Source organism: Dreissena polymorpha, chromosome 14 (assembly GCF_020536995.1).
Source record: "Dreissena polymorpha isolate Duluth1 chromosome 14, UMN_Dpol_1.0, whole genome shotgun sequence".
In the NCBI taxonomy this organism is placed as follows: domain Eukaryota; kingdom Metazoa; phylum Mollusca; class Bivalvia; order Myida; family Dreissenidae; genus Dreissena; species Dreissena polymorpha.
The window spans coordinates 7,652,521-7,674,996 of NC_068368.1; the positions used below are offsets into that span (position 1 = coordinate 7,652,521).

Below are 22,476 nucleotides of genomic sequence, written 5' to 3' on the forward strand. Positions count from 1 at the left end.
AAAGAAATAAATTGCCTTTTACAACTTTTCTTCTTGCATTGTTTTAAGATGATCTTGATGTAAAAAACTATATGAGCAGGCTATTGCTATTTAGCCTTTTAATAAAAACGCGATAAAGTTGAGTCCTGCTTTCATCTCATCGTGCGTAATTAAAGTTGCGGTTGTGTTGCTGTGTCTTAATATAACCATTGAGTATTGAAAGTGTAGTTATATTGACATATTCTATTGTATTGCTATTTATATTGAATTATGATGCCATTATGTAAATTTATTACAGAAAATGTTCATTAATAATTCTGGGCAAAGTGTTATGTTAAGGGTCCTTTAAAACATGTTCCAATCACCATTGCTTTGAATTAACCGTTTCAATTGGTGACCCCACTTTTGTTCATGTGTGCGCTTGTTATGTACGTGTGTGTTTTGTCTATTGCATTTGTTTCGTGTCTAAGTTTTAGCGATTGGTGCATTTCTATTAATAAAGGACCGCAATGTGTATAAGAGAAAGAGTCTTCCTCTTGCTGGTGCAGCATTAGTTGACTGTAAGTGTATTTTATTGCAAAATGCTATGAAAATGTCGCTAACTTTTATTGATGAAAGAAAAATACTTAACAAGCATTTAACAGATCAGGCGATATAAAGTTAAAATATGATGGATCACAAGGCTTGAAACTGATGAACGTCAGACAAAACCAATAATCGGAGTTAGGTTCTAAGAGAAGGATTTCTCTATGATGACCACAGAAACCGGAAAGCTATGTTATATATGCACATCAACGACTGTCAAGTTTTCTGAAGTCAATGATCCATTTTACCTGGTACCAAAAAGCACAAGCAACCCAGGACATCAACAACAAGAGTATGTTCTCAGTGTATATTTGATTTTGGAATAATTGGAATGAAATATAATCAAAGTGATTGCACTTATGGCTGTAGATACCGTCTTCTGCGAGAAAAGCAGCATAACATATTTATAAACGGTCGACATTTATTCCCAGCGACATTAATCATGCTGTTACTGTACAACGATTCATATGCCAATTGTCAATTACTCCATAAAGACTTCAAATCAACAAAAAAGTTTTCAAACATACTTGCCAGCCACGGCCATGCTGCAGAATCCTTAGATATCAGGATACCTTCACACCAGCACTATCCCGTCCCTAGTGCATTTCAACGATCCTATGACCATGTGAATTCAAGTTTCAATTTGAAGCCACATTGCTGCTCAACCATCTACAAGATAACTTAAATAAGTCGCTGTACAGCTCCTTCAGCTCATCTTTGGTGACACATTCAACACCCAGAACTTGTGTGTACAAAGGTTGCTACAGTTGCTGGGTTTATTTACAACTTTGGTTGTGTTGTGTTGCTTATGATAAGTGTTTTTAATGCAAAATAAATAAATATATTTCGATAATCATTGTTCATAATGTCACGGACCCATTTACTACCAACTTAGTAAACGAAGCAGGATGTAAGTAACCTGTAGTTTTTCTCCCCACATCTATCCACACAATTGTAGTGAAAACTTGTAAAAATCTAAATGAAAACACAATTATTGGGAAAAAGCATACCAGACTGGCAATGAATAAACAGAAGCTTATCAAGCTTGGCACAAACACTCTCGCGCTTCTGGTGGTATCAGCATCGCAGGAAAATATTATAGTAAGCTAGCCATGGTTGCCCAGCTCTTACCTTATCATTCAAATAAAGAGCTCAATGGACAATTTATGCGCCCACGACCTTCAGCTATTGGTCACCTTCTAATTTTGAAAACATGATATTATTCCAGATTCATTTAGCATTTCTTCTCCCATCCCTCTGTGTTCACAGGTGGAGATTGAGAAGATCTGTCCATAGGGGTGTCTCCGTCACGCATCATCTATGCCCAACCCTTGCAAACAGTCCTCAATGATTCGCTTCGCTGCCAGTAGCCAACGTCGAAATGATGACTTTTGACAATGAATCCGAACTTCATAAAGTGAAAAGTCTCTTTCTAACTGCAAATTAAGGTTTTGTTAAATGAAATCACTTTAAAAAAAGCTTTTTCAATATTCACCTGTGTCTGAATAAGCGGGTGGGTTATTAAATTCTAGTGTAATATATCGTAAATATTTGAAATATGTTTTTATCTTTAAGAACTTTTAATATTTTAAACATTCAACGCATAAACATTCTTTCTTAAGGTCAGAAAAGTTCATAGGCTATGAAAGTAGCCTGAACCGACAAGGGAGGCAACCTCCTGAGGACACAATAGGGCAGTAAACAAAAAATTGCACTTGATTATCTCGCTTTACAAGGGGTCTAAACAAACGTTTAAAAGCTCTTTTCTGATTGGAATTAACAGTCCAAAATCATCAAATCCAGAACGTCGAGACACGAATCTGTCAGAACACTCAATACCATGCTGCATGCATGCTATTAAACATGTTTATCCGTAGTATCCAACCTCTTAATGAATACATACGAATTTGGAACTGAACAAATAAACGCGCATTTGTTATATGTTATTCTATAGTTAAATGTGTATTATTGGACATTACAACGAAAACTGCATTTAAATCGGAAACGGTTTGACAAAATACTGGCTAGGCTAAGCTCCCTGTAGTAATCTGTACAATTGTCTCATAGTATCGGCCCTTCAGATTGGTTGCTAAGATTTATAACTATGCGCATGTTCTTGTTCTAAAAAAAGTAACTTAATGGTAAACGAAACTCTTGTTCCTGTTGTTCTTTAAATATGTTTACATTATATTCAAAAATAAGCGGCATATAAACATTTGATAAAACTACTGTTAATCCATAAACAAACTAACATATTTAAGTGTTACGTCATCATAGCATCACCCTCGAATAAACAACTTTCCAACGAACACCGGAAAACATGAGAAGGATCGTCGTAATAGTCATAGATAACCATCAAATAAGAACAATTTCTAAAAATTTAAAAACATTAACTTTCAGGCACTTCTTGAAGGTTTCTCGTTAAAGGCGCGATACTATGAGGAGGACAGATAATATGAGTGTGAGGGATACTTAACACACTCCCTAGTTAACACAAATCGTAAACCAAAAAGTTTAGAATATCTTCGCGGTTATAGACAGTGTTCCTGGCTGAAACCAGAAATTACTTTTAAATCATTAATGTATTTGTTTGCAACAAGAAAGTTTTGAAACTGACGATCAGTATTTCAGTAACCGTATAAAAACTTTAATATTTTCCGAACGAGTGATGAAAACAAATTGATATGAAGATATGAAAAAATCAGGGTTGCTAGGGTGCCCGTATAGAATGGTCAAATTAGTAAGGAATTGCCCTGATATCTTAATATATTTGTATTTCTTTTATGTGAAGGCATAACATGTTTAATTAAATGTCGCACTTGGTTTGAAAATGTTTTCAGTAAATAAAACAGTCAATTTAACTCTTAAGTGGCGGAGAAATACTAGTGGCTCATTATACAGGAAAAGAGGATATATGCTTTTTAACATTAAAAAACAGCACCATAAGCATCACTTTATATAAATTTTCTGTTCAAAAGTGATTTGTTTAAGTGTATAAAAAAGATAACTTTATAAGAATAAACAACCCAATTATATATGTTTATGAAATTGTGCATGTCATCCAGTAGTTTCATACTAGTGTTTGGTTAGAAAACCAATAACTTTTTTTTGAAAGTTTGTAACCTCTTGTTGCCAAAATAATCATTAACATTTAATTTTCAGAGTGATCAATTAAAATAAACAGAAAAACTTTCCTTAACCTTAAATATTATTTCTGCACTCAGTTGACATCAATTACTTAAGTTTAAAAAATCATTGGTTCAAGCTAATGATATTGATTTATTGATAAAAGGATTCAGATTCATTCTGACTAAAGAATGTTTACCTCAAAGAAAAATGAAGGCATAACTGTAAATATCATAAAAGTAATACGAAACAATATCAACCGTATTTTTGGACCATTGACAACACCAAATTCTGCATTTTAGACTGGTTCTCCGCATCCTGCCGCCAAGCAAATTCAAATGCCTACGGGTTCTGAGCATTAAGTTCGGTGTGAACCCCGCCAAGGCCATCAATCTCCTGTGCGCTGCCAAAAGACTTGAGTTGGACGTCATAGGCGTCAGTTTTCACGTTGGAAGCGGTTTGCCTGGAACCAGAGGCCTTTGAAGCCACCATCAAACAGGCCCGTATGGTGTTCGACCAGGGACGCGACCTCGGGTTCAACATGATGGTGCTCGACATCGGTGGCGGCTTTCCGGGCCACGCAAGCGCGCCATTCTCCTTTGATTCTGTATGCGGTATTCGACAGTTTGAAGCTCTTCATTGTTCGATGAAACTTTTTTGTGTATTTCCTCATCGTCGGCTATGCATACAATGTTCATAAACGTGCAAATAGGAATTAAGTATTGTGTTTGGTATGCAAACAAGAAGAAAAAAACACTTTAATTTGGCAATAAGTATTTGTATCTTTGACTGAAAAGTAATCTATGGCTTTATAAATGTGGCCTTTGACTTAGTTTGCATAAAAATTATTCCGTTTACATGAAAAAATGTAAATAACACAATTGTCGTGTTAAGATTTGTTCTTCATGTGAAATAAATATTAGTTAATAAATAACGTAATGCGTGATTGTCTTGTTTTCAGATCGCCCAGGTGGTGAACATGGCACTGGAAAAGTATTTTCCGGCGGAGGAAAGCCTTGAAATGATTGCTGAACCAGGCACCTACATGGTAGCGTCGGGTTTTACACTTGCGGTCAACATCATTTCTAATCGTATTGAGCCAAGCGGCCAGCATTGCAACGGTATGTATGCATTTTTCTCAAGATATTAATATACTTTAATAAGTTGTTATTTTACTGTGTTGCAAATATTGACAAAAGTTATAGGATTAATTGACCATTTTGTAGAACACATTTAGTAAGCTTAGATTTAAAACTTGAGTGCGTTGTTATGAGATGTAAGTTGAATCAAGTTTATCAAGTTATAACTTGCAATATGATAATAAAATCATATATATTGAAATTTTAATCACGCAACACGTTGCATAATACCTCTGCAATAACGGTATACATTTGAATATTGAATTCATTGTGTTAGTCGATCTGTTTGTTCTGAAATAAATATAAAAAATTTGGGTGCGTAATTAATTCACAAGTGAGCCCACATTTAATTGTTCATCATCATAAAGCGTGCATGTACGCGACAAGTTTCTTTCCTAGTTATCCACGGCATTTCATATGAGCCATGCTCTGTGAAAAAGGGGTTAAACGCATGTGCGTATTTTTTAGTGTAATGCCAGATTAGCCTGTATAAACTGGATGTTTGCTAGGAAGAGACTTTCTTTAAACAAAACAATAATAAAAGGTGAAAGTGTCGTCCCTGATTAGCCTGTGCGGACTGCACAGGCTAATCGGAACGGCATTGACGAACATGCATTAAACCCCCCTCTTACAGAGCGAGGCTCATATTTATTTGCTAGTTAATATAGCTGATAAAGCATTGGGGTTTTTCGTAAGCTTTATCTTGAAATAAAGCTTAAATGTGTTCGTTTGTTATGTATTGGATGGTTATATAAATTCAAGTGACACAGTTTTGTTTGGTCTTCCAGATGGGGAGCTCACCGATCAGCCAAACATGTCTGACAATCCCGTCGTGATGTATTACATAAGCGACGGAGTCTACGGCTCATTAAGCACCCTCCGGGACGACCATACTGCCGCCGAGGTACCATTCAAGCCACTCAAGGTGAGGATCTTTATTTTGCCCTTCGTATTGGATTCCAGTTCTTGTTTATCGGGCGTTTTGTGTTTTTTTAATTCGATTTTGTCTTGAATGGTGAATTTCTAATGTTTCTGCTTGAGAAGAAGAAAAATCGTGTAGTCATACTTTATAAATGTAGCACAGAGAAATTATCTGTAAACCTTGCTACATACAGATAATAATTATATCACCTTCGCCTCAGAGATGTGTAATTGGTAAAAGAATCGGCTAATTTGGATTTTTTTATTTATAAAATTTATAAAAACGTGATTTCCTTTAGTAAAATTCATTTCATTAAAATAAAATTTAACAAATTTAAAGAGATGGTCGTGCTAACCATTGGTGTTCTTTACCCAGGACAACACGTGGATGGTGGTGAATAAAAAGCATATCCGGAACATGTGCATGCTATACTGTTTATGAAATGGAATCGTTCTAGTACGTGAATGTCAACGACATGACCTTAGAAAGCAGCGTAAGGCGCCCAACGTGCGATGGAATTGACTGCGTACTGAAGAAAGTTCAGCTCCCCATGCTTGAGGTCGATGACTGGTTCTACTTTGAGAAAATGGGCGCGTATACGGTCTCCACTGCATGCGCTTTCAATGGGATGCAGACTCCCAGACGTGTCTATTTCTGCGATGCTGCCGTGTGGTTAGTGGTCTGAGTTCATTCATTGCATGACATTTTTGGTTCTGATTATTGTTCATTTTAATCAAAATATTTGTTTGTGTGACTATTTAGTTATGTTTTACCCGATTTCATAAAATTTAAAAGACTATATGTAAAAAAATACTGACAATATTCATTAGCAATTAAGTTTCATGTAATTAAATGAGAATTAAATATAATAATGTAAAACACATATTGGCGTTAGTGTAAAAATTTAAATGGCTAATCTGATAAGTAATGTACATCAGAGTAATATACATCATCAATTTTACTTTATATAAATAAAAAAAATGTCTACCATCAACAAAGTCAGAAATTTAGCCAATCATTTCCCATCTGGGTGGGTGGATTCGTCATATAGAATTCATTTTACAGTGGGAACCCTCTAAACCAGATCTCTTCTTAACCGGAGTATTTACATTAAAAAAATAAATATATTAGGATAAATGAAGCATACCAACTTTAACTCAAACTTATTTGTATTTCTAGTGTTAACTACACAGAGAATAATTGGAAGCTCTGATAAATTACTTCCCTTAAAACCGAAATCCAATCTAAGCCGGCATTGTATGTCCACGGATGAACGGTTTACATGGTTTTCACTGTATATATGACCCTTTTGGGAGAGGCTATATCGCAGTAATCTGCCGGCTTTTCTCTCGGTCGGCCACTATACGTAAAATGTTATTACACAACTATATTAATAATATTGTTAATGCAAATATGACATCCCCGTGAAGAGCAAATGTGAAATACTGTTGTTTGCCTATGAACATAGGCGTGACAGAGGTGTAAGAGATAATAGTTTAGTCATAAAAGATACCTACAAATCACGTTTACTCTTTAAAGAATGGCATGTTCATACTACACTAAGTATTTGTTCTGTGTTCCAGGTTTGACGTCTATCTAGAGACAGTTCATAAACTGCGCCAAATCAGGTAGCCCTAATCTGTGAACGGTTCATTACCTGCGAAACGGTTCCCGCGATATTCCTTGATAGCAACGCCATAATGTGCAACTAATAGAAATTACGTGACTCTTCCCCACAACTTCTAATTGAATGAACGACCAATTAAAAATGAACCTGATATCGCTTTCCTAATTTGTGCATTTTTCAAGTTTCCAACATTACATCGTATATGCTAAAACTTAGAGAGAAAGAGAGTGAGAAGAGAGAGAGAGAAGAGAAAGAGAGGAGAGAAGAGAGAGAGATGAGAGAGAGAGAAAGGAGAGAGAGAGAGAGAGAGGAGAGAGAGAGAGGAGAGAGAGAGAGAGAGAGAGAGAGAGAGAGAGAGAGAGAGAGAGAGAGAGAGAGTGAGAGAGAGAGAGAGAAAGAAAAAGTAATTAAAAAATAATTACTGTTTCTTTTTGGCTGAAAAGTTACCCTTTCTCTCGTGGAGTGCTTCAAAACATTGCAAAACACAAAATGACGTCATTAGTGTGACGAAATGACGTCATTATACCAGCGAAACTCTCCAGTTAAACTCTTTTACAATGTAAATAAACGCTGAAAAAGCATAAAATCAGAAGAAAATGTGTTTGATTCCATGAAATATTGATTTTAATTCACTCGTGATCATAGAAAATATATATAACATTATTCATCACATGATATACCCTGTTTCCCATGTAATACAACCATTACATATTTTTTATATTACACATGTGTAATACAACATTTTTAAGCGTTTTCATTCCTTAGTTTGCGTTTATTGACCAATCGCATTTTGTTATTTTTGCTTAAATGACGTTGCAACGTTAAATGACGTCACGAAATGTAAACAACATTTGGGATTTATCATTATGTTTGCATAAATATTTATTTTATTTGCTCATTTAAAAGCATTTGATTAAAAAGATCTGACACTCGTTGTCATTATATACCATAGTTTATTAAACTCGTCCACGAAATTCGTTAGTAAGCTCGCTCAAGGCTAGCTTACTAACAAATCCTGAACTCGTTTAATAAAATATGGTATGATATGACAACTCGTGCCAGATCCTATATTTATGATAATCTTAAAATAGAAAAAGGAGATTTGTTATTTTCGCTGGTGCATGACACAGATGGGGATGGTTTGCGAGTTACATTGGAATATGTTGTCAACAGGTTCCGTATTTTCCCTGAAATTTCACTGTAGTTTATAATGGACTGGACATGTAATTTTCATAATTTCGGTTGATGCGATATTTGAATCCCTTAACTTTTAACTAGGTGTGTTCGAGGAGAATGATATCTGATACTTTTTTGCCTAATTAAACCGTTGCCATTCTTATAGACATATTTGCAAATTGTATTTTCTGTATTTTCATTTGTCGCAAGAACCACTGATAATAACTGATATGTAACATGTGAAAACATATAATAATTATAATTTGTTAATCTATATTTAGGAAACACGCCTTGAGCTGTTGCAGCCTTATCAGATGCCGAGATTGAAAAACTGTATGCGGACAACATATTGGGTAAAATACAGATTATAATTGTGTTATCAGAAATTGTTTTGTGTTTTTTAAACAATAGCAATAAGAAAACGCTTTAAATAGAATCAAATGCAAGGGAAAAATAAATGAAACTAAATATATATTTTAATTATATTTATTATTTTTTTAGAATTGCATACCATAGTAAACACCGTGGTACTATTTATCTTTTTTCTTGATTTTTAAGACTTTATGCTATGCTCTCAGACAGTCTCGTGAGAGGGAAAATGATAGCGTATAGATACTTGGCACTTTTAAATTTCCACTCGATGCTTTCCACGATGCTACGCAGTGTTTTGCTCCTATTTATAGCAATCTTGCGAATGTATAGCAGATGCATGACAAGATATTCATCGACATGGTCAAGTGATAAATGGTGGATTTCCATTGTTTCGCTTCTCATTACAATATATTATTGGAATCGAATGACATCTGCAAGTTTTTCGTCGTGTTTTGTGATTTGTGTTAGCTTTTGATCATTTTTTAATTGTTCTAATGTAGTCATGCTTTTCCTAAGACATGAGATTTTAACTGTTTAACACAATTCCTGTGGCAAATATGAGCAGACTGAAAATTAAACCTAAAAAGAACGTTCTTGTTTAAAATCATTTTATCAATACATATTACATGGAGTTATGTGATTAATTGATTTACGTGTGTGCTTTTTACCTTCATTAATCAATACATATTACATTGAGTTTTATTATTTATCAACAACTTTTGTGTTTTTTGTTATTCTTAATACGTTTCATTGTTTTCTTTGTGTTTGCGTTTGTCTCTTTATATTTGGTGTTGCAATTTTTATATATCGTTTGACCTTTGTCATTTGCATAGGTAGGCGTGTCTTAAAATTAGTCCGTTTGTTACATGACGTTAGAATGTACACACGCATCCTATGTTATTTAACCCTTGTTGGTGTTTTCTTTTGTTAAAAATGTAAAGCATCTTGGTATCAAGTTGTTCGTTTTGATAAATCTGATTCATTTGTACAATAAAATACGTGTTTGTTAAGTCACAGTAAGTTAAGTTAAGTGATCTATTAAGGCTCATTGACTGATATATTTTATATAAATTCCTGTTGAATATGATATAACAATCATATCATGCAGCGTTATTTCAGGCATATATCAATGCAGTGGAATGATAAAAAATCATTCATACATTTATGAATTTTACATTTTCAGTAAATCTTCTAGTCATAAAATTACTTTGAAACACAAATGTTGTCTTTCTACCTATTCAGCCCTATTTTGCGAGGGTCGCATAGGAGAACAATATATTTGTATGTTTGGCCTTAACACTTTTTACGCACATCGTTTATATGTTGAGATAGAAGCATGTCATAAATTGACTGTCTTTAAACGGTAAGTGATTTGTACCTTTGATGCGCGTCAAAAGTGATATAAAGTGATGCTCAGTGTAATCTACTCGTCACCTGTGAAATGTAATATTACGATACAACATATCTAATGCGTTGACGGATGTATGTTACTGTGTTTTCAAACATGCAATACGTGTTCGTGCGCTTGCTGATATTACAATGGAGTTTAATAACGTGTTATGTGGCTTCTCAGACAGCTGATGATGTAAAAAATCTTACCACGACGTTATATAAATCTGCTGAATATAATAAAAAGGTTCGCCCGTTAAAAGATCAGAACGAAGCTGTTGTAGTTGGGACTGATTTGATTCTTGACGGTAAGTTTTTTGTACTATATGCATGTTTTCTCCGTTAACTTCTGTGACAAAAACTTTTGTATTGCAATGTTATTGTTATCTGTATTTGTGTGTTAACTTTTATAAAAATTAAGTAAAAGTCATATACCATTTGGCTATAATGTTTTAATACGTATTTTCTCGTCAGGTGCAAACCCAATGTGTTACATTGTATCTATTTATAATAATAGTTGCATTGTCAATCGAATATAAAAGGCAAATTTGAACATGTAAGTTGGTATACCCCATCGTAAACTGAACATAAATATCCTCAGCGGAGTTTGATTGATCTGTTTTTCGACACAGTCTTGCCAAAAGGCATGATTTATTTTACCATTTAATTGATGCGTATACGCGATAAGAATAGTTACATTTACAGTCGAAACCCGATGGCTCGAACTCGTCGGGACCGGCAACAATAGTTCGAGCCATCCGGAATTCGAGCCATCCGATTTCTTATAAACTTTTGTTTACGAACAAGTCTGCAGTACATTTTCACCTCCAGTTGAAGAGTACACATATTGCTTAAACTCCGTACTACTTCGCACTACTTACTGCTTTTGAATTCATAAGTTAATAAGAAACAAATATATACTTAATACTTTAATTTATGAATAATTTAAAACAGTTACAAATACAATTATCATATAGCATTTAGTAAATTATCAGCACGTTTTAGCGTAGCACATTTTAAGGTAACAAAGAGCACTAAAGAACGAAACATGCACCCGCACTATATACACATTACTTACGAGACAGAAGTATATTCCTTTATTTATTTATATTTTTTTAAGAATGACATTATGTCCGTCTGTGTTGCGTTCCGTAGCAGTCGTCGAAAAACGAAGCTTTTTAGCGATTTAGCCGTTGCAGCCATTATGATAAAGCATCTACAAGAACGTCATGTCTTATACAAAATGCCATCTTTTTTACTCAAATCAATTAACGATTGAGTCGATGACATGTTAGCAAACAGGTGTTAAATCAATTATTGCGTGCTTGTAATTAAGCGGTCATAATCGATTTACAATTGTGCGTGTCTTTAATCAAGCGGTCATAATCGAATAACACTTTTTTGGATCCGAAGCGAGTTCGAGCCATCCGAACAAAAGAACGTGTCAAAACTGTAGCCGGGACTGTGAAAACAGTTCGAGCCATCCGATAATTCGAGCCATCTGACAAAATTTTATATGAATATATAGGCAAACGAAATCTGTGCTTTGATGCGAGTTCGAGCCAACCGGAAATTCGAGCCAAGCGAGTTCGAGCCATCGGGTTTCGACTGTACGTTAATTATAAGGCGTAACGGACACGTAGATGGTTTAGATTAATTTAATGAAATGCATTTTATTAATATACTGACAATCTAATGGCAATACATATACAGTATAACTTTATCTTGCATACAACAGGATTATTCAAGTTCCCATAATGTTTCAATGAATAATGATATGAACAATATTTTAATTAAATAAAGCTGATTTCGTCATATTTGTGTTCTTCCCGAAAAATAGAAATAAATGTTTATTGTAAAGTTATTGTAGACTGACAACATTTAAATATACTGTTTGAGTGCGAAACATACGTCTATAGTTATTCTGAATACATATTATAATCTTAACATTCATCAAAGAAATTTGAATGTGGCCTGTACTAAACCGAACTTGAAACTTACAAATGTTATCGTTAATTCAATGTTCCTTGTAAGTGCAATGCTTGTTGTTTTTTTTTCAACCAACAAGCATGGCAGACGTATCTCGTTTATATTTAAGTTAGACTTTTTGTAAAATCTATTTTATAACCGTTTGTAATTACATCGTCGTAGTAAAGAAGTATCCTGCATATGTAGAGGCGCTTTAGTTCAACTTAATATGTCTAGAAACTGCACGAAATACAAATGGCAAAAAGACGTATATTTATTTCAAAACCATGAAAAGCGCATGCGCCGTTAAACGCATTTTTGGTGTGCGATATATTCGACAAAATTTCAAAAGTGGTGGATAGAGAACATTACAATAATTTCATAATCCCAGTTCTTTCATGCTGTCACTACGTTTAAGTTTAGTCATTGATATTCCAACTATAACCACAGGTGAAAGTAACGTAGCCTGGATAGTATATGGGCCCAGGAGCCCAATATATTCAAAAAAAATATAAAATCATCTTTAATGAGAGAAAAATTGACAAAGAGCCATGAATAAAAAATCCCCACCCTCTGATATTGGAATCATAACAAGGTCATTAACTTGAATTTATCATAGACCTGTCTTCGCGGGTCGCAAAAATGTCTAAAACAATTTTAATCCAAAGCATTCCTTAGTCTTTTTATGGGCAATTGGACAACCTTTCAAAAAAAGTTTACTTCACAGAAATCTGTCCAGCCGTTTACTCACAGTCGGCCGATAACCAAGCAATATTTCAAGCCCGTTTGTCAACCCGAATAAATCTTCGACAGACTTTCAAAAATATTGTTTCGTTTTTTCCTCTTAATCAATAGCTCGCGTCCTATTCTTTTAAAACAACGAGGCATGTCACATAATGCATGCATATGCAACGACTTACCCCTAAAACCTTATTCCAAAAGTTTATATTTTCTTTGCAACAACGGTTTAACTCTTAATTTGATTTACTTGAAAACGAAAGTAGCCATTGCTCTTGAACCCGGCTTTGCAGTGAATTACACTAACAGAGCCAGGCTCAGAAATATCCAATCAACAACATCAACGACGCTTTGACAAATGTAAATATATGAAAAATACTAATCATTCTGATTTTATTGGAATTAGTTTTTAGGGGTAAGTGGTTGCACCTGTGACTATAACTGTTAACAAGTTATAATAAAACCAATTGTATCATGATATTTTTGGTAAAATATTACCACAATTAAACTCCAGTTGCATCAACAGGAGATAATTATTATACTCACTACAATTTCATTTCTAAAATGCAAGTTTCGATACCGAAATGACAAGTTATTCTACTTATGACATTTAAAACGGGTAAACCAAGTATTGCATGAAAACGACGAAGTTCAGACTGTCACAGGATTCAAATTTAAATAAATCGAAACTCCCGTTGCATCAAGGCATTACTCGTTATAAAGCCCTCTTGAACGCTGTAGAACGTTTTAATTAGATCATGTTTGTTTCCGTTTAAGCTATAATTGATTTCAATGAGCGAGAAGAGAATTTGAAGATCAGCGGTTCTCTATTCATGACATGGACCGATGAATTTCTTCAGTGGAATACAACGGATTACGGAGGGCTTGAACATCTTCTGTTGGTATTGCGATTTCGTCAACACTTACCGACTAAGTAACTAATGGATTTTGATTGCAGTTGTTTTGTTACTTCGTTTAACAACAAAATTGATAAGATCGCCATCAAAACAAACTAATACTTTAAATGGCTAAGTTATGCATAAGCTTCGTATTTTTTTAATGCATAAATAATGGTTTTGTTTATGACATATGAACACATATCGCTAAAATAACATTAACAGAGGATATTAAAATGAGCCTTCCCGTGTTACATTTGTAGCCGCAAAATGACATATGGCGACCGGGCGTCAGACTTCATAACTCCTTTCGAACATTTATCGGTTTGGGTTCAAGTGATTTGTTGCTCAGAGTTTCCTCATCAGGTGATGTTTCCTGGCAACCTTACCAGGTTAGAAACGCTTTAATAATCATATAGCATGCGATGTAGTATTTCTCGAAAGTACAATAACTTATAGTATGGATTATTGTAAGTTAATGTTTATTGTTGAGATGATTATAAAACATTGATACACGTTCATATACAGAATTCAACATATATAATTAACAACTACATACAAAGAGTGAAGCAAAAAAACAACAACACATATAGCGCAAATATTTTGTTTTGAAAAAAAGTGTTGTAACAATCTTATGATATTAGTAGCCATACATTCCTTGACGACAATTGATATAATAATAGTATACAAGGAGGGGCATTTAACACATGTTTGCACTTAAATCTATTTAAACAGATATTTGAAGCAACGTGTGAAGTAGACATCACGTATTTCCCATTTGACACACAGGAATGTCCTCTAAAATTTTCTTCATGGAGCTATTCAACAGATCAAGTAAAACTGATTGGAGGAAGCTATGTAGAATACGTTGAAGGAAGAAAAGGCATCCTTTTGAATCAGTTTGACAATGCAAGATGGTTGATGGTATATGCTGTTTTATTTTGAAAAAATAACTTAATATTCGTAACATAAAATATCTTTCATAGGCAAGAGTTTACCCTTGAATACTGACAAACGTATTTTAATATTCCATATGAAATTTTCGCGTTATAATTTTGAAATGACAATACATCATATATTCATTTATCCGTAATAATATTTCTATTTAGCCTATACTTGTCTTGTTTTGTATAAATATTTGAAAGCGTATGATTTTAGGAGAACACCACAGCAGGGGAAAGTGAAGATGGCTTTGTTATTTACAAGATGACACTGAAGAGGAAGTCAACATTTTACGTGCTCCATATGATCATCCCAATCGTCTTACTTTCGTTTTTAAACGTCCTCACATTTGCACTACCGATATCGTCGGGAGAGCGTGCTTCTTATGCTATCACAGTGTTCCTGTCTTTGGTCGTATTTCTAACAATAGTAGCGTCTGAGATTCCAAAGAACTCCAACACCATTCCAGTCATCTCAGTTTACATCACGGCAATAATAGCACTCAGCACTACGAACGTAATAACGTCACTTTTAGAATCGCGACTGGCATGCAGAGATAAATGCACGAATTCAATCGGTTCAGGATATAGGAAACTTTACCGATTAGCTTGTATCTGTCAGTGTAAATGCGACGAAAAGAGCGATCTCCAAACTGAGCTTGACTGGAAAGATGTTGTTACTGCATTGGACTATTTCTTGTTTTGGTTATTTTGTGCGCTTACCTGTGTAGCAACTGTAGTTTGGTTTGTTATCGCAAATGGACGGCAAAGTAAATAATTAAAACAAAAACAAAATGACATGGAATAATGCATAACAAACGAGCGTAATTCTTCGCTTGAGCAAACAAAACAAAATTCTACTAAAATTAAAAAGAAAATACGTTTAAATGTTCAGCTTGGTTAAATAGTGGGAATACTCGAGGTTAATGTGACAACCATATAAAGAAAAGGTCGAACTGATCGCCCGTATAGAGGCAATATTATGTTTGTTAAAAAGAATAGTCGCCATGTTTTTAAATCTTCTTAAAATTAGTTTGTAAAATTCTAATATACGTGGTTCACAATTGTTTTTAGGTTTGGTTATACGACAGGGCTGCCTTACAGTATTTATTTATTTTTTTTAATTTGGACTCTTGTGTTTATTACTATATTAACACATATGCTAATATTTCGACTACAAGTTTATGCAGTTGAACTTATAACAATTTACACGATTGTCACTCTTCATAAGGAAAAGGTAGATCGGTTTTGAAATGTTTACCTACTGAGTAGGAATCGCTCGTCCTGTGAGCACTTCGGTCGGTAAACGCATCGGACAATATACAAGAATAATTCTACAATTAACTCTTGCTTATGTTTTAAATACGTGCCGAAATCTTGAAATTATGCTTTTGTAAAACCTATTTTGATTTTTGAAAACTGTTGTCGCATCTCTTACCTGCATTTATTGTCCTTTTTGCTCTAACAAGAAATGAAACATTCTAAAATTTGAACGATGAAAATTAAGATCTTTTGTCAGATTTTTGTGGTCGTGACAAAATTAAACTTTGTTTTATTATGTTTGTTGTTTTGCTTCCAAAGTTTAATTTATACACGACCAAAAAGATTTGAAAAAAATTATCTTATTTTTGATCGTTAAAATTTTAGAATATGAATACATTATTTGGTCTTATTACACTCAGAATGAAAACGGGAATGTACACAGAATCACTCTCGAAGAATCCCGAATAGCAAACGTTGCTGAAAAAATAATATCTTAACAAATTATATATGAATTAATCGTCTGGGACACTTTTGAATGAACATTTTAATCATATTAATTTTGCAAAAAAACAAACAATATATATATATATATATATATATATATATATATATATATATATATATATATATAACATAATGATACATTCATACATTTTGTTAATTATGCTATAATTAACTTAGTATAGTAAGAATTATCTTGATTAAGCATACATGTTTAAGTGTATTATCTCGTATTCTTAGTTTGTAGTTTGAATTATATTTTTGCATGCCGGTGTTTTAGTATATGCTTTATTCTTCAGTTTCTGATCAATGAAGTTACAATACAAGTTTGTGAGATTTTATTTTAGTACACTATTTTCATGTTTAATCATTGTTGTAACACGTATAATACTAAAATTGTATACTATATAATATTATTTTAAATGTCCATTCGGAATGATAATGCAAAATTTAAATAAAGCAACCCCATTATAATTATTATAGGGGACTTGTCCTGTGCATAAATACTGTTTGTTCTTATTTATTTTTGATAATACACATAATTATTAAAAAATGTAATTTAAAATGATTTAAAAAATCAAATGTATGCTTAAAAAATATTATACAGAGTGTGTTCTCGTATTTTTCATAGGAAAACAATGGTTTTTTTCAAATTTATCAAGTTAATTTCATCTCTCGTAAGCAAATGGAAAGTTTAATTTCATATTAATAGCGCTTGCCGCTTTGAATTAGCATAAGAACAATTGCACATGTTTCTCAAATGATCGCGGCCTTATAGTCAGATAAAACATACAGAGAACTTACAGATCTTACAGATCTTTGAATTCTCTTCGCAAACAACAAAATTATAAAACAAAATCGTAAATTTGATATCCGTCGCATAATAAATGTTGTTTATGGATGGATGTCGTTTATATCTATGCATCAAGAAAAGTTCATGTTAAAATCGTAACGTATTTGAGATATTGCCCAGAAAAGTTACATAATACAAAAAATAACAAAAGGCAAAAACTTTATGTCAGAAATTGTAGGGTTATTGTTCTTGTGCATGATTTCTACACACCCTTGAAGTTTCATGCTGAAATCGTGTTTAGTATTTGAGAATAAGCCCTGAAAAAATGCATCATACACAAACATTAAATGGTAATAACTCTTATTTAAGAAAGTGTATGGTTATAGTTCGTGTGCACGGAACTTCTCCTTGTTGATATATATACACCTAAAATCATTAGCCAATAACGTAAGATAAGTGGTTAGTAACGTAAGATCGTTGGTCAATAACGCAAGGTCGTTGTATGGGCGCATATTTTCACGTAAACGATGCATTCCGATTCGATAATCCTCCCACGTGACTGTAGATTCCAAAACTCGTTGAACCAGTCGCGTATGCTTATTTCATCGTTATTATTAATGGCCGGACTATTTTTTAATTCAGTAATTGCTAGTTTGAACCATCAACTCACCTGCAATCCGAGACTCCTGAAGCTCACGTACAGGGTGTGGCTGAAACGGAACAACCGGGTTAGTCGCGTGTCTGCACATGGCTTGCATTAACGGAACGGTCGTCATCTTATGTTGTAAAAACTTGTGACCCAACCCTTTTGCTTTTTTATGAAAAAATCTTTATCTTTTATTTCTATGTGAAGATCTTGCTGATTTATTAGTGTGGGTTGTTGGTGTTAAAAATTGGGTAAATTCACTTTTTGAAACAGTAAACATAAACAGAAAACATGATTGACACAATGTTCGAAATATTATATAATTATTCATTTGTCTTCGAGTAAATAAAAAAAGCGCTACCATAAATAAGGGCGACCCGACATTAGTACTTTTTACATACGATAATGAATTATGTTGAGCCGCGTTCTGGGAAAACTGGCTTAATACTTGTGCGTAAAGTGTCGACCACGATAAGCCTGTGCAGTCCGCACACGCTAATATGGGACGACACTTTCAGCCTTAGCATGATTTTCGTGAAGAGGAGACTTCATTGGAACTCCATTAAAGCGGAAAGTGTCGCCCCTAATAAGCCTGTGCGCAGTGCACAGGCCAACCTTTGATGACACTTTACGCACATTCATGTCACCCAGTTTTCACAGAACGAGGCTTTCACAGTGCTTGCACATCTTGTGCTGAAACTTCTACCCTCAAAAAGCTCGCTCAACAAACCGAACCGCTTATTGAATGAATATGCCAGTGAAATTGCTAACTATGCATTTTGAGACCTTCATGTGACAAAATGCGTGTCGATCTACTTGAGTAGGAACCCTACGTTCTACTTGACAAGGAACCTACGTTCGTACTCAAGTAGATGTACACGCATTTTTAATGTACATGCATTAAAGCACTGCTTCTAGTGTTTGAAGTAAATACAACGTTAACGTTGTCACTATAAAACATGACTTAACAAATATGTGTGGGGCGATTGCCTTCTGCAATAAGCCCCATAGGAAACATAATATACGTAAACCGAAGAATGTAGTCCGTTACAGCATTTAACCACTTTGCATCCAGATTCTACATTCACACACAAAATAGCTCCGATGAGCGCGTTCCATTCATGGCAACGTCTTTTCACTGTGGCATTAGCATCCGATTAACACGCAGTCCTCATGGAAGGTGTATACAGCGACGAAATATCGGTTCATTACTGAACTATCTACACTTAACCGATACAGCGCATTTATGTTCTTTCGTTTTAAGAAATCAACTGCGTTCGCGATATGGGCGACACAATTTAATTACCACGCGCTACACTTTTTACTGTCAAAGTAAACATCTCAATGTTCTCTGCGCTTCAAAGTTTGTATATGACAATTCGCCCGTGCTTTTCATGTCAGTTTTTAACTTTTTCCTTACACACGAAATACATGTTGTGGTTGTCACTTTCAGAGTAGCTAATTAATTTGCGTTAATGTTTTCCAAGTAATCAACAAAATCTCGTATATGTCCGTCCTAACAGTAGAATATTATCAACATTTATTTTGTGTTCCCATAAAGTCGCCATATGACCTACACTGTGTCAGTGTGACTTAAAATTCAGCAAACAAAATAATTGAATATATATATGAATAATAATTGAATCTATATGATGTATAGAAACATTATGACAATGTTTGTCTTAACGAAATCTCAGATACATATAACACTAAGTCAGAGTAAAAACCTAGTTCAACAGTTCAAATGATAATAATCATAATTGTATTCACAAACGTTTCGCAGTTATGATTTGGCACGTACGACAATGACTTGTTTTAAAAAGGAGCATTTACTTTAAACCCCAATAGCTAAATCATATATTATGTTGACAGCCTGTCACCCTTCCTTACTTCCATCTGTTTTAATCAACAAAGGTGATTGTTGGCATCACGGTGTATAGTGTTTTTACGACCACAAAATTTGAGCAAAATCGCCACACCAGTACTTTCAGTACTTTGATTTTATACTTGTTTAGAAATAATTTCATTTCAATGTCGGATTATCCGTTTACAGATGAAAATGACGAAGTGACGTCACAACATGTATACAATAAATCGTGAAGCCAGTCGACGTCCATATTGATTGAAAGGGGGTTAATAAAACACTATCAAGTACCCTTTTGAAAATAAATAAAACATTTGTATGAGACAATTAACAATGTTCAGACTCACTGCGAAGTTATGCGTTTTTCATGACACATTGATTTTGTATCGTCAAATGTACAGTAAAAATAGTGACGAATTACGACGAATAATTACACTGCCCCAAACGAGATTTGTCTGTTTCCGGTGACGAAAATATTATAATTGGTAAAATTTGCAAATTAAGATACATTTTGACTTCCGGTGATGTACAAAAGTCTTATCTTTTTGCGCGTAAACAAGCAATCAAACGGCAAGTTCTCGATATTCATGCGAATGGTCGATTAGCATATACTATAAAAACACAGTAATCAACAGAGATAGGATGTTTAGTAAAGAGATTTGTAATCTAATAGAACATAAATAAATGGCTTATCAAGACGCAACGAAGACGCAACAAAACATGTTTTCACACTTAAGGATCGCGTGCTTTGTGTTGATTTTAACGTTGATGTTCTTCGGAGGTAAGGTTTTATCGTAATTACCTAAGATAGTGTTTTTCAAATGGAAACAAGCATATTTATAAACATACCAATGAGGTCAAAAATGGTAGTATAGGTTTCAACTCAAATTTCTATGATGGTTATATGGTGTTTTTTTTCACCATTTTGGGAATGGGACCATGCTATTTTTTGGAAAAATTGCGTTGTTAAGACTTAAATTGGTAAATCAGTGCTTTTGTTCTTGGGCTAACATATGATTTAAAATTGATAATACATTTACTAATATTCAACTGATGGAGCTTGATGGGAGAAGAACTCCATGTTGAAATTAACAAAAAATATTTTTGCTTGATTACCTTCGATTTTTGGGAAGTTGTAGGTCCCAATTTTGACAAATGTATACTTTGTTCCATAAGGAATGGGTTCAAGTACAGGAGCCAAATTTGACAATAAAAGGAACAAAACAGCACCGAAGACAATTGATGAGCTAACGAATAATACTAGTATGATAAATCTTATTATAATTTTACTTATTGTGTTAACTGGTATGAGAGAAAAAAAAAGGTTTGTTCTCCCTTTCTTGCCTTTGAATTACAATTGGAAAAAAGTATTTGAACTTGAGAAAGCTCCTCTATAATTGTATTATATTGTCATATAATCTTAATTTATTTTGTATATACCGTCTTACTATTTGACCCTAATATATTGACTGATTGTAAAAATGTAATATACTAGTGGTGCATGTATAGTAAAATAGAACACCCCATGTGTGTGATGTTAATGGAGACTAAAGGTAGAGGTAAATATTACTCTTAGAGTGATTGGCAGTAATATTAAATATACCAAGAAACATGCTGATGATAATTCATAGTTTAACCCTAGTTCTTCTTGAATTCTTTGAGCTTTTATGAGTACATACGTACAGCTCAAAGTTCTTCCTGGTAAAGGCAAAATATATGTAAAAAAGTCTCAAATGTCTATAAAAATGAGTTTTATCAACCTAATACATTGTAATTAACACGATACCCGTTACCATCAACAATATAAAGATCGATTTCGAATATTGGTCATATGCATCTTCAAACAAGATCACTATGACAAATGTTTCATTACCATTTTCCTTTATATTATTTTTTATTATTGTTCGCTTGTAAGTGGTGAATGTTTAACGATCTTTGAACTCAACTTTTTGTCTTGGTATCGGTACTGGCTTCTCAGATTGTATGTTTGCATCTGGATGTTTTCTATCTCTGGTAATGGTTACATAGAATGTCTGGGTTTTGTAAGACAATGCGACTTGCGTTAACCTTCAAATGGCCAATCATTTCAATTGCCATATTTACACACGTGTACCTTAAATCCATGATTGTCTAATAAGAATTTAGTTAATCAAATATTAACCAATTAAATTTGTTTGAAATTATAATAAATTTATTCAAGGTCGAGAGCGTTAATTTCAAACTTGCCATTTGTTTTAGACATATCTACAATTAAGATTCTTACTTTCATTAAGTTAAAGCAATTCACATTGCCACCCCTTTTGTTTGGAATAATTTCACACGCTCAAGACGACATCAATATGCAATTTGTGTAGACAATAGTTCGTGTATATATATATTATTCAAGTTCTATCCAAGTTTTTACATCAGCATGGTTCTGGATTCATAATATAGAGAAAGTAATCAGGATAATATAGTAAAGTATTGAAATAAATGTGAATTACAGAAATATGTTTATCGGAAATACATTTAATATTGAAGAACATAACACAAAGTTATTGTTAAAAAATGC

General features: G+C 33.7%; 1 protein-coding gene and 1 pseudogene across 3 annotated transcripts in view; both read left to right on the plus strand.

Moving 5' to 3' along the window:
- LOC127858571 (ornithine decarboxylase 1-like) overlaps window positions 1-7,383 on the plus strand; it is a 14,351-nt pseudogene extending 6,968 nt beyond the window's left edge.
- Window positions 7,384-10,243: 2,860 nt separating this feature from the next.
- The window catches only part of LOC127857937 (acetylcholine receptor subunit beta-like), a 41,030-nt gene continuing 28,797 nt past the window's right edge, over window positions 10,244-22,476 (plus strand). The window contains exons 1-5 of one of the 3 annotated variants that reach the window (XM_052394708.1): window positions 10,244-10,623; window positions 13,799-13,923; window positions 14,181-14,309; window positions 14,707-14,841; window positions 15,076-16,969. In XM_052394708.1, coding sequence (XP_052250668.1) covers window positions 10,407-10,623; window positions 13,799-13,923; window positions 14,181-14,309; window positions 14,707-14,841; window positions 15,076-15,636 — 1,167 coding nt within the window. In that variant the 5' untranslated portion in view covers window positions 10,244-10,406 and the 3' untranslated portion in view covers window positions 15,637-16,969. Of the gene's footprint in view, window positions 10,624-13,798; window positions 13,924-14,180; window positions 14,310-14,652; window positions 14,842-15,075; window positions 16,970-22,476 lie in introns of those variants that run through there. The other 2 variants (XM_052394707.1, XM_052394709.1) reach the window with 2 other exon arrangements.